This window comes from Chanos chanos, chromosome 2 (genome assembly GCF_902362185.1).
Source record: "Chanos chanos chromosome 2, fChaCha1.1, whole genome shotgun sequence".
Taxonomy (NCBI): Eukaryota; Metazoa; Chordata; class Actinopteri; order Gonorynchiformes; family Chanidae; genus Chanos; species Chanos chanos.
Window position 1 is genome coordinate 34328409 of NC_044496.1, and position 12863 is coordinate 34341271.

The 12863-nt window shown below is 42.7% G+C and overlaps 1 protein-coding gene across 1 annotated transcript in view; it reads right to left on the minus strand.

Annotated features, from left to right (window-relative positions):
* Window positions 1–9046, minus strand: part of trim44 (tripartite motif containing 44) — a 32264-nt gene extending 23218 nt beyond the window's left edge. The window contains exons 1-4 of the mRNA XM_030766242.1: window positions 9038–9046; window positions 7807–8331; window positions 6572–6649; window positions 2894–3193 (exon numbers count right to left, since the gene is read on the minus strand). Coding sequence (XP_030622102.1) covers window positions 2894–3193; window positions 6572–6649; window positions 7807–8298 — 870 coding nt within the window. The 5' untranslated portion in view covers window positions 8299–8331; window positions 9038–9046. The remainder of the gene's footprint in view (window positions 1–2893; window positions 3194–6571; window positions 6650–7806; window positions 8332–9037) is intronic.
* Between the last annotated feature and the right edge of the window lie 3817 nt (window positions 9047–12863).

A 12863-nucleotide genomic window follows, 5' to 3' on the forward strand; every position in this document is an offset into this window, starting at 1 on the left:
CTCTTTCATTCCTTTGTAGTTTACTACTTCACAGTTTACAGTTAAAATTTTAGCCCTGGTGTGGCTTCCCTTGGCTTTCTCATCTCTTTTCTTTTCTCTTCCTTTTCTTTCTCATTTTAAATAAATCATTCAGCCATCTATTGACTGACCAATGAGTGACTAGACTATTGAATGACTGACCAATCAGTGACTGTCTAATGACTGACCAGTGGGGGACTGGGCTGTTTACTGACTGACCAATGAGAAACTTGAGCTGCACCCTGCTTGGATACTTTGTATACTCACACATGTCTGTATTACAGCCATAGACATTGACAGGAGGGAATCTCTGAGTGTAATGGAGTATGTGAGAAGGTGTGAAAGATGGTGTGTGTGTATGTATGCGTGAGTGAGAGGGAGTGTGTACATATATTTCCCTTCTCTAATCTTTGCTGGGTGATTGGAGATAGCAGAGATGTGGCAGTAAACTCAGATGGCGCTGTGCTGTATTGCACTAACCACCGGCATTCTGTATTGATTTAATGACAGATCTACAGATTACAGAGCCAAATAAGGAGCCCACGCATTTTAGTTATAAATGCACGTGGCCAGACTTAGAGCTGCCCAGTGATTCGTTATGTTTTCCTGAGGGTCTCCCTTCACGACTAAAGATTACATTACTCAGTCACTCTGGTTTTATTCATCTTGGCTGGATATCAGATTGCTATTAGAGATACAGCTTTAATTTGATTTGAATACACAGAGGGTCAAATGGTGTTTGTAAGCTCAGTCATAGTGGGTGGCATGGATATTTAATATCACATTTATGGAGTGGATTTCTGTGGTTTTGGGTCTGACTGATGTAATATGTGTCTGGTTAGTTGTAATTAATATCACAAACACTAGCTGATTTGCATGTCACTGCATAGTTGTGTGTTCAGTAGTCAGTATTGTCCCACGCTCTCTCTCTCTCTCTCTCTCTCCGTCTCTCTCTCTCTCTCTCTGTTTCTCTCTTACTAGTCTGTGTCTCTGTCTCTCTCCGTCTCTCTCTCTCTCTCTGTAGACCTGTCAAACAGAGTGACTGAGAGGGCATTAAAGGCTTAAATGCCATTTTACTGACGACATGCTGGGACATTTTCCCTCTCAAACCCACCTTATGAAGCCTGGGATTGGCAGACAGATTGTGTGTCTGAGAGAGTGAGCAAGTTAGTGTGCGTACGTGCATCTGGAGAGTCAGTGAGAGTGTGTGTGTGTGCATGCTTGTGTGGTGTTAGGAGCTTAAGAGCATAGTGTGTGTGTGTGTGTGTGTCTGTTTGTATGACCTTGATACAGGAAATGTTTACAGGTCCAGGTTTGAGAGCGGAGGCTGTTTCTAAGCGACCTAGTTCTGCCCTTCATTTAAGCCCTGGTGGATCTGCTGAAACTGCCCACAGCAGGATCAGAACCAAACCCTCTTGCCTCTCAGAACCGTCAACACTTTCTCATTTTTATTTTTGGTTGTTTCTAACTTGAGAATATCAGAGAGGAGGAGAGTTGCTCTAGCATTAATAATACAAGCCTTTGCCAAAAAACATCTGCGTGTAACATCACTGAACATTTAATCAAATTTAATTTTAAGATCTGAAATGTAAATGTAAAAGCCCAAGTTTTCGGTACATCGATTAAAAATCCACTCCACTGCAATTTAAGGCTTTTCTGGTGAATATGTGTCCTGTAGTATGAGATCTACTGATTTAAAAAAAAAGAAAGAAAAAAACATCTCATATTTAAAACATGATGTGAATATGGAAGCAAGATTTTTCAGTACTGAAAGTATAATGCTTTATAAACCAGTAGAAATGAAGAAGAGACCCGATGGTGATGATGTATGTTTGCATTCTGATTTGTTCTATACAGTTTTGTCAGTGTTGATGTGTGAATGCTCTAGTAATGGCTCTCTGTAGCTTACATATATATATATATATATATATACACACACACACACACACACACACACACACATCTGAGGTACAATTTTTTTTCAACAATTTATAGTTGTAAAACTCTCATTGTTTATTCAATTTTTGTGCATTGCTAAGTTAGACCTCTTACTGTTACCTCCATTTTGTTGCTAAGCCAAATAACTGTCTGTTAGCTCCAACTGCTGCAAAGTTACACGGCCTGGAAGCTTGTTCTCCAACAATATTTCACAACAATGACATTGTTGGACGATGTGAATTCTTTGTCCTTCAGGAGACATGAATACAATATCAACCACAGGTCGTTTGCGAAGAGTTAATTGTTTAAACAAGAACAGCTGATACCCTGACAATGAACTTTGCAGTTCCAGGAAATTTTGTTAGACATCATGTAGCCTTTTTTTATAAGTAACTCAAAGTCAAGGCTGACACCTGTTTCAGTGCAGCAGTCGATAAAACATTCGCACGTCTGTTTTGTTTGGAGCATTGTACTTTTCCACTGTGAATCTATTCTATATCATTTTTGGCAATGCACATTTGGCGATCCTCCAAACTATTACTTAAACCACTGATCCATTGTCATGCGCCTGACTAAACTGATGTGATGAACTATTCAGTTGACAGTTATTCCCAAAAAGATTCAGGTGTTTCTGACTCAGTTATTTACTTATAATCATCCCACCAAATGCATCAGAACTGATATTAAAAGTTTCCGTCGCAGCTGAAACACACACTGGACAGCCTAAGTAACGATAAGTTTGTGTGAATCAATTTGGGACTGTTAAAAGTCTTCAGGGTTGCTGTGTGTGTGTGAGTGTGTGTGTGTGTGTGTGTGTGTGAGTAAGCGTGTGTGTGAGTGTAAGTGTGTATGTGAGTGTGTGTGTGCATGTGCGTGTGCGTGTGTGCATGCGTGTGTGTGTGTGTGTGTATGTATGAGAAGTGAGAAGTTTGCTCACCTCAGGTCGGGGGGCAGGATCTGGTGGGGTGGGGACTGGAGGTCCAAAGCTGGCTGCCGCGGCAACTCCCTCCCTCTCAACTCGATCCAGTTCACCCAGCTGCCGTGTGATGGAAGCCATCTCCTCCTGCAGCCGCTCCGTATGCACAGTGATCTCCGCTATGCTCTCAGCAGCCTGAGCAGTCAGGAAGGCCTCCTTCAGGTCCACCAGGTGCAATGTCCGACGCTCCTCCAGACGGACCAGCCTGTGTAATTCACTAAACTGCTGGTTCACATATACCTCCAGTTCCTCCTTACTCATCTGAGAGAGAGAGTGAGAGAGAGAGAGATAGTGAAGTTAATGGGTGACGCAGGGGACAGAGCCTTCAGATCAGTTTAATCAGTGTGAACTCTCTGAGAGGCAGACCAGACAGGCTGTTTCAGACATACAATAATGCCTCTAAATCTGTTGGTGTTTCCTGGGAATCGAACCACTTACGGAATCCCTCCTCCAGGAGCTCTTGTGCCACAACTCATTTATGTATGGCAAATCTCAATGAGCGTCTAACACGCACGCTGTGCATTCATCTGTGTGCACACACATGCATACAAATACACTCTCACACACACACACACACACACACACACACACACACACACACACACACACTCTCTCTCTTTCACCAGTCACCCACCCCTGTAGCACTCAGCCTAAACGCACTGATGGAGACCAACGCTCATTGCAACGAAAGGATGAGAAGAAAAAAAACCAAAGCGAATCAGTTGTGATTCCGAGTTCTGAAATCAGCTTCCAGTTATTTGGAGCGTGAGCCATTTCGGCCCTGTGCTCTCTCTTGCCGTGACTCTTTTTGCTCTCATCTCTGCGCCTGCCTACAGGCTAGCCCTGACCTGGTCAGGTTCAGGTCACATTCTCAATACAGCTTAAGACAATCAGTGACACACAGCCTGAGATAGACCTGAATGAACCACACTGCACCTCTGGACCCCATAGTTCCACTACCTGACGCAGGCCAGTTCTCAGTGACGCACATCACACAGTCTTACACAGTGATATCCGCAAACACACCACTCCTGACTGATGAGAAAGAGCTATATCCACCAGTTACACTGAACTTCTCTACAGCCACAGGTGCCTGGTGGAGGTCAGCGAGGAAGCAGCAAAAGGTCAAATCTGCCCCACATTTGGAAACAAGGCCAGTCAAAGGTTAGGAGTGCTGGACTCCTGGGTTTATGTAGAGAAACAGGGGATGAAGGGAGTGAAGGGTTGAGTTGGTGGGCAAAGTTGAAGCAGCAAGTGGACAAGGACAAAAAGAGGAATTTAATGATGTGGTCTACAGCAAGCTATTTAGAGCCAGTGGTCACCTTCACCAGTATCCTCATGACAGCACTAGAACATTCTGAAAGAAATAAGAGAAAGAGCGAGAGAAAGAGTGGATGTCTAGCATCCTCAGAATAGTTCAGATGATTAAATAACTGAGTCAGAGAGGACATTGAAGAGGTGATGCTGCCCATTAACGGGAAAAGGAATGCCAACTATGAGACAGAACTGCAAACTCCAAATTGGATTAAGAGATAAAAATTCAGCGCCCTATTTGTGGACACTTGACGTGTCGGGCAGCATGGAGAAGATGTCTGGCAGCTACAATAGCCTTTTCCCGACAGCTTCGCTGAGGAATCTATTTAAGGACGGGGCCGCAGATCACTGTCAATTGGGGAAAAAGCATTAGAAACATATTAAGGCCAAATGGTTTTGAACTGTCTGTTACCCACACCAGAGTAATGGCCCTCTTCCAAATGAACAGCCCCCCCCCCCCCCCGTCTTCCTTTTGAATCACAAGGCCATACCTCTTTTACCACTGGCGTCTGAGCAGCCGTAATCAGGCTCTTTCATTTACCTCAACAGAGTAAGGACAGGTTTTTAATTCCCCTCCTTCTTTAACCCAGCAATAAATGAGAAAGAAAAAAGAGAGAAAGTTTATAATGACTTGGGCTGCATCTAAAGTCTCTGACTATCTGAAAGGCAATACCATCTACGGAAGCTTCTAGATAATGATATGACAGGTAATTAAATTAAAGCTCTATGAAAGCGTGAGAGAGAGAGAGAGAGAGAGAGAGAGAGAGAGAGAGAGAGAAAGAAAGAGAGAAAATTATATTAAGCAGAAATAGAGAATATGTACTGATGGAGGTCTTTGTTGCTGCCAGAGGCAGAAGTCTGTGTGCTCTGAACTGAAAATACAATCAGAGGAGATAGTCAATAAAATATACACCAAGACACTACGCTTGCTATGTGCTTTCATTGTCACTGTTTTCAGCTTTCAGAAAGTAAACAAAACATCCCTCAGAGGGAGAGTACCAGGGCTTAGCGAACAGGGTGTCCAAGCAACGATAAAGAAAGAAAAGTACATATATTTCCAGCTGATCATTTTAATGACACTACTCTACACGCCCTCCAGGATATGTAAATATGAGTTTACAGACGTGGATATTAAAATCCTGATACCAGCAGCATAAGCCAAGTAATAATTAAGCATACAGATCCTAAGGAACGAACACCTCCTCCTTTAGAATTCCCTGAAGGACGTGGGGAAAAGCTGCAAGTCCGTTTTCAGGGCCCAGAGAGGAGAGGACACATGTGTACAGAGACAAGCTGACATTTAACCAGGAGAGTGGATGTTTCCACAAATCCGTATTATCATCCCTGACATCTCAACCTGAGAAAGAGAGAAAGAATCTTTTCTTTTCCTCTTTTTTTTCTTTTTGTGGAAGCGTACCACACCTCTTCCGAGGAGGGATGTGGAAGAAAGGTCTGCGAGGGCTGGAGGGCAGTGCTGGTATTTCAGCCTGATTATGTACACCCATCCCTGGCCGGGCACCCTTCCATTAAACCTATTACTTTATACAGGACCTCCAGATCCAGCCAATGTATAATACACTCAGTCACTCTGTGCGCTCTGCCTCTCTGCTGCTCTGCTTCCATATCTCAGCACTCTCAAAGATCGCTTACATAACACAAAACGACAAAAGACAATGAAAGCCCAGCTGAGGTTTCAGTGTTTAATATGTGGAGTGCAGGCGTGTCGCAGTGTAAGATTCCCCTGGATGTGTGTTATAAAAACCTGATACACCCCAAATTATCCCATTAAACTGTCACTAAAGGAAAGACTTAGCACATATGCTCCTCTGTGGTCAGGACAACCAAAGGACTGGATAAGAATTCTAATTAGACTGGCTTAACTGTTCAGGCAAAACCAGGCAGAAACCAAGACCCAAAGAAAAGAAAAAAAAAGAAAAAAAAAACAACACAGACAAAAAACAACAAAAGTCTCATAAGGAGGTAAAACTTATGAAAAAGATTGCTCAATCATGAAGTGCAACTTAAAAAAAAAAAAGACGGGTACTTTACCTAGTTGACATTTTCCTAAAATCCAATTTCCCATTGTTCTGAACAAATGTCAACACTTCTGAATGTGTGAGTATGGTCTTCTGCTCGAGATTTCATGCCTCTGAGATTTACAGTTTACGACAATCCACTGAATTTCTCTTGCAAAACAAATCAGTTCATTATTTTCTACAGAAGCTTACTGACAGCTTTTATTTTTGTCTATGGTGGTAAAATAATTGTAGAGTAAGCTATATTTGAGAAACAGCGCTGGAAAAGTATCTGGAAAAGTGTGCTCACGTCAGGACTGGTCCATTTGGTCTTTATCCGCTCGGCCATCTCCTGGGTACATCTTAGCAGGTCAATACCCTCTTTGCTCTGACAGAGAGAAGATTGAGAGAGAGAGAGAGAAGTTTGAGAGAGAGAAGCATTCAGTTTGACTTCTCCTTGCTGAATCCCTGATGGTGCTGGATGACCCTGCAGAGTCGTAAGAGCAGTGATAAAGTCTGTAAAATAGTCTTCATTAGAGCCAGTGTTAACTTTGGCAGGTGATTTTGATTTAGTCTTAGTTTTAGTCTTTTAACTAAAATACATATTTGTTTTTGTCATATTTTAGTCATTTGATCATTATTAGTTTTAGTCTAGTTTTAGTAAATGAAAACTAGACACGTTTTAGTCACATTTGTCACATTTTTGTCAATTTGCATTTTTTAAAAAATTAAATCATTACAGTGATTTCATCAAGCACACAGATATTCTTAGGCTTCCTGTCAGTATGCACAATTAACGTTACCAAGTCAAGTGAACAAAAAAACATAGCCCGTCTGCTTCTAGCTAACAAAGTCAAGCCTTTAAGTTAATTTTGATAAAAGTCTAACTTTTCTTATCATATTTCTTGGTGGTGCATCTTCAAATGTCTCTTGGGGTGCGAGGTACTTTTTTCATTGACCAAATTAATATAGATTTGAGCAGTGATAAAGTCTGTAAAATAGTCTTCATTAAAGGCAGTGATAAAGTCTGTAAAATAGTCTTCATTAAAGGCAGTGATAAAGTCTGTAAAATAGTCTTCATTAAAGGCAGTGATAAAGTCTGTAAAATAGTCTTCATTAAAGGCAGTGATAAAGTCTGTAAAATAGTCTTCATTAAAGGCAGTGATAAAGTCTGTAAAGTAGTCTTCATTAGAACCAGCGATAAAGTCTGTAAAGTAGTCTTCATTAAAGGCAGTGATAAAGTCTGTAAAGTAATCTTTATCAGAGGCAGAGGAGAGAACTGACAATATTACTGTTTCCAAAGTAGCACACAGTCAGGTATGAGCAGTCAACATGATTACAAACATGATTACATGATTACATGATTACGTGTGCGTGTGTGTGTGTGTGTGTGTGTGTGTGTGTGTGTGTGTGTGTGTGTGTTTGAGTGAATGCATGTGCGTATGTGTGAGTCTGCATGTGTATGTATGTGAATCAGCATATACATGTCTGTATGAGTGTGTGCATTTGGTCTGTTGTGTCTGTCAGTATGAATGTGACTCTAACCTTCTGCCAATGGTACGCCTCTCTCAGTGTGATGATGTCATGTTGGTGATGTTCTCCATGCACGGCGCACACCACACAGATAATCTTCTCATCTGTTTTACAGTACAGCGCCCCCTCCTGCCCGTGTTCCTTACACCGCAACCTTTCCACCGTCACCGTGTCCCTTTTCCCTCCCTCCTCCGCATCCTCTTCCTCCTCTCCACTTCCTCCCTCTGCACCCCCGCTCTGGGCCTCTGCCCCCTCCACAGGTTCCCTGTGGGTGTGTGGTGGGGGGGCTGGATCGGGAGCACAGTACAAGTGGAGGGGGTGACGGGTACTGCGGGTGTGTTTGTCTGCGTGCACGCTGCAGAAGGCGAAGCGGCAGGTCACGCACACCTGGACGGCCGGCTGTGCTTCATCTGGCTCGCACGCGTCACACGTGCCGTCCATCTGCGGCAGATCTTCATCCTCATCCTCTTGGCCTTCCCAGCATGCACCCGGGCCATTCATCATGTGCTCTTCTGTCAGGGAAAGCTCAGGAAAACCCTGTGGGCAAGCAGAGGACACTTTAAAAATAGCCCAGAACACAAGGACACACACGCACGCACGCACGCACACACACACACACACACTGTATGGTTCAACGGCTATACAGTGAATGGCACAGTCAGCTCCTATGTGTATAGAAGCACTCTAGCTGTCAATCCCTCTCTCTCTCTCTCTTTCTCTCTCTCTCTAAACCTCCTGGAGAGATAGGGAAAAAACCCCTCAGTTCTCAGCGATAGTCTTTGTGTACATAAAGTCACACCTCCTGATGTAGTGTGAACATGCATTCAGACTCTGCCACTGGTAAAAACACTCGTAGTGAGGTCAGGACCACATGCAGAAACACACAGCAGCTCCCGTTCTCCACTCTGGCCCCTCCTCCCGCCTCCCAGTGCCCGGCGTCAGGCCCTGACCTTTTTCTTCTTGCTCCTTTTTTGTTTGACGTTCTTCTCCCTCCCCCTCTCACCCTGGCTCGAGGGGGGAGTGTAGCCTGCTCTGCCTAAATACCATTCACAGAGCCCTGTTCTCTCTCTCTCTCTCTCTCTCTCGCCTTTGGGCTTACCCTTCTAATACTGCACTAAAGTGGCCACTTTAAACAGTCAGCATGACAAGAACAACAACAACAGTCAAGGCCCCAGTACTCTCTCTCTCTGTATCTCTCTCTCTCCACACACACACAGACACACAAACACACACACATACTCACAGTCTCTCTCTCTCTCTCTCTCTCTCTCTCTCAGCGTGCCAGTGGGACAGTAGTATATATATATATCTGTTCCTCTCAGCCCCTTTCTCTCTCTGCTCTCTCTCTCTTAATCCGCTGTCACAGAGCTGCTGTGGACAAAACACAAGTTGCTAGCACTTCCTTAGCATGGCTAGCTCAGGCATGTAGTACTTTCATTGCCCTGCTCACGGCTTGCTCAGCTCACTTCCTTGTTTTCCTCAGCAGCTGTGCTTTTTTTTTTTCACAACTTCCTGTTTCTCTAGCGTCAGCCAGAGTCGGGTGTAGGAGAGAAACTGGATCGGCAACAAGAAAAAAACAAAGAAAGAAAGTGAGGGAAAAAATCTCTAAGAGCCACAACAGACAAAAGGAAGGAACAATGGAGAAGACAAATGAAAAAACAGGGCAGTAATTGGACTCTTTGGTTTCCATAGGCTCAGCCAACAGGCTTATATCCACCGAACACAGCTATGGCAAGGGTTTGCAATGAGACATTCAGAAAAGTAAAGTGGTTGTTTATAGAAAGTACAGAAGAAAAAAACGACATGAGTTGAAGTGATATTAATCCATTTATTTCATGTCATTTCTTTCCATGAATTCTGGAAACAACCAGAAAGAAAGAAGAAGAAAGAACCCCCCCCCCCCACACACAGAACACACAGGGGATTGTTTCAGGAAATTACAAAAAGAAACCACATGAAACTGAGTTTACCACTGATTAGCAGCAAAAGTAACTAATGACTCCATTTATGTAAGAAAAATCAATTTGTTTCATAATCGCATAGTTACGTTTATTGTTGTTTTGTTTTGTTTTGTTTTTTTAATCTCTTTTTGGTGAGGGGTCTGTTTTTTTTTTACAGAGACTTTGTCCTGAAGTCATTTGTTCTCCTTACTGCCAGAAAAGGCATGGCTTATTTTAGGAATCCAACATTCGACATAAATAGGTACATGACAACTATTGACTGATTACTGCATTAATTAGCATCTCAACGCAAAGTGACACTCTTAGCTAAAGCAGCTCAGATCAGTTAGGAGTTACGTATGGCTCACTCTGATCGCATTCAGTATTTAAAAAATGATCAGATTATATATATGGTAAAGCTGAGGCGAGCTTTTCTCAGCGCTCACTCTGATTATGACATCATGATGTTCTGTTTGCTGTCTGCTCCTTAAATGTCTTCATGGACAGTAGGTGGTACAGTGGCAAGAACATTGGTCTGTTAAAAAAATGAGCTTTGTGTCACCCTTGTCTTTTTTACTATTCATTGGTAAGCTTTGAAGAGCTGCTTTGTTTTTTACTAGGTAATGAATGGCTCTGGGCACAGCATTTCTCAAATCCCATATTAGCCACATTGTGGTGACAAAAGCATTTGTTTTTCAAAGTTACTCTAATCATTCATTGTTCGATCTTGTTTTATTGTTTGATCTTGTCTGATTATTGTTTGATCACTGTTTAACATCTCACTTTTTACTTGAAAAGAAAAACTGACAAGTTGAACAGCATTTCTTTGGCCTTTCTGCAGTTTTCCTGAATGTTTCGGACATCTCCCCTTGAAACCTGGACTTGCATCTGCAACACTTAAAACAGTCACTTTCTATTTTGTTTCTGTCCAAAACAGTGAGTGTTGTGAAACTGTTCTTTCCTTTGGTAACCCGCTGTTGGCATTTCAGTGGAATCAGAAGAAAAGAAAATGAATCAAGAAACAGAAAGGCCAAGAGAAGGAGAAAAATGAGAGAAAAGTATCTGTCAGACAAAATCAGACTCAACAGGACGGCCAGCAAACACCTCTTTCCACATCAGAGAACTCACAATTCTTTGCATGCCTGTCCACAGCCTCTTTTTTTGAGACGGTCTCACAAGACCTTGGGGGATGATCCTCAGTTTATTTTTAGGTTATTATGCTATTATCACTGTTTTCATATTTGAAAAGTCAACATTTCTTCGCTGTCTTTTCTTTCCCACCCATGGAGCTGGAGCTGGAGAGTCCTATTACACAGAAATTGTATTAGTAATCTCAGAGGAGAGAAGCAGGCCAAAAAGTCTATCAGATGTATCTGATATTGTCATAATAGACAGTTTACGCGTGGTCAGTTCTGTCAAGCTGCTGTCCGTCACTGTTTTTAAGATGTGTCAGAATGACACGTTTGTTCTGTCCAGTGATAGCATTGAGTAGCATGTGGTACTGATGCAGCCAGTCGTCTGAAATATCATCCACAGGTCCCCATGTACACGTGCCACAAGGAGCTTTAAATTAAACAATATACAGAGAAGGATATATAAGTATTGCATTAAAATGATAACCTGTACAGCACTGTGCCAAACAGAAAACAATAACAGATGTGTGAAACTCACGCCGTGTGATCAATATACAGGCCCAGAACAATAAGCCCATCAGCGTATTTTATTCACAGTATTTGTTCTGTGTGCAGCTAACATTCCTCTGTGGGTTTGAAGACACAGGGGAAACAGGACTGCAGTGTGCTTAGATGACACAAGCATGGAGCTGTGAGCATCACTGATCTCCACATTGCCCATCATGCTCTCTTGCCTCCATCACTAAGCTTGTGCTTTAGTGTAGGAAATGCATTAAGTTGTACTAAGTGCATTTCACCCTGTGCTCTGCATAGCACATATACGCCACGGTGATCGACAGAAGAGCCAGGAGACGGCTGAGTTTTATATCACACTGACACAGAAACACTTAACGAGCATTTAAAAGGGCGTTTGTACTCACAGAGGGGATAAAACTATCACGTCTCATTCAGGGCACCCTACGCATTTGTGACATTATGTGTGACAGCGTACTTCAAGTTTGTGATTTCTGAGCTATTTTTCACAGTCCACTTTTCTTTCAGGTCATAGAATCAGGGAATCGATATCCAGCTTGAGCTCAAGCTGCAGATCGATAATTTGAAGGATCAATCATTCAAAATTCATGCGTCTTAACAAAACAGCCAAGCTGCTATGGAGCTTATTGTTCTGTGGGTCCGGAGTGTCAGGTCTGTAATGGCAGGTTCTTTGAGTGCACACTGGAGATCGATTGTCCTAGACTCCAGATCATGTGAAACTTTTGTTCAACATCAAAACACATGATACTCATGGACCCTTAACTGGGCAAGAATTGAGGGATGAATGAATCTGAGTATCTCTTATGTATATTATACACTCAGACACTGCATTATTATTGTTGCTGTTGTTGTTTTATACTAATGTGATGCTTCAAAAATAAATATTCAAATATGGAAATGAAATATTGACCTTATTTTTTTGTACAACACATTGCACCGTCTGCATACTATGTATCATCACTTCAAACTAAGCTAACCATTTCACCAGGAGGTCACTGATCATCTGTAATCCCTGAGAGCCAAATCCATTCATCTGACACACCCAGGATAAAACAGCTATTGCATTACAGGTCAGGTCAGACCTGTTCACTAAACAGTAGATTTTTCTTCCCCTAAAGTGGAAAAAATAAAGGTCAAGTTTTTGAGAGGATGCCAGGTTGAGATTTTTTCTGATAGTGTCAGTACAGATCCTGTGGCGTATAATGCTTTCCCTCCCTTGGTCTGGGAGGCAGAGCTGGCCTGAGTTGTGCTTCGGTGCTGGTACACGAACAGTTAGTGAACGGTTCTGGGCTGTTTTTGGAGAGTTGTGGGTTGACTTCTGAAGGACTCAGCGCACCGGGTTATGGATTGTGTTCTGACACAGCGTGAGTACAGAGAGTTGTGGGTCATGTCGTGCTGGTTCGGCCCGGATGTGGGTCTACAGATAAGACACTCAGAGCCCTGCTGTGGGTTTTTGCAACCG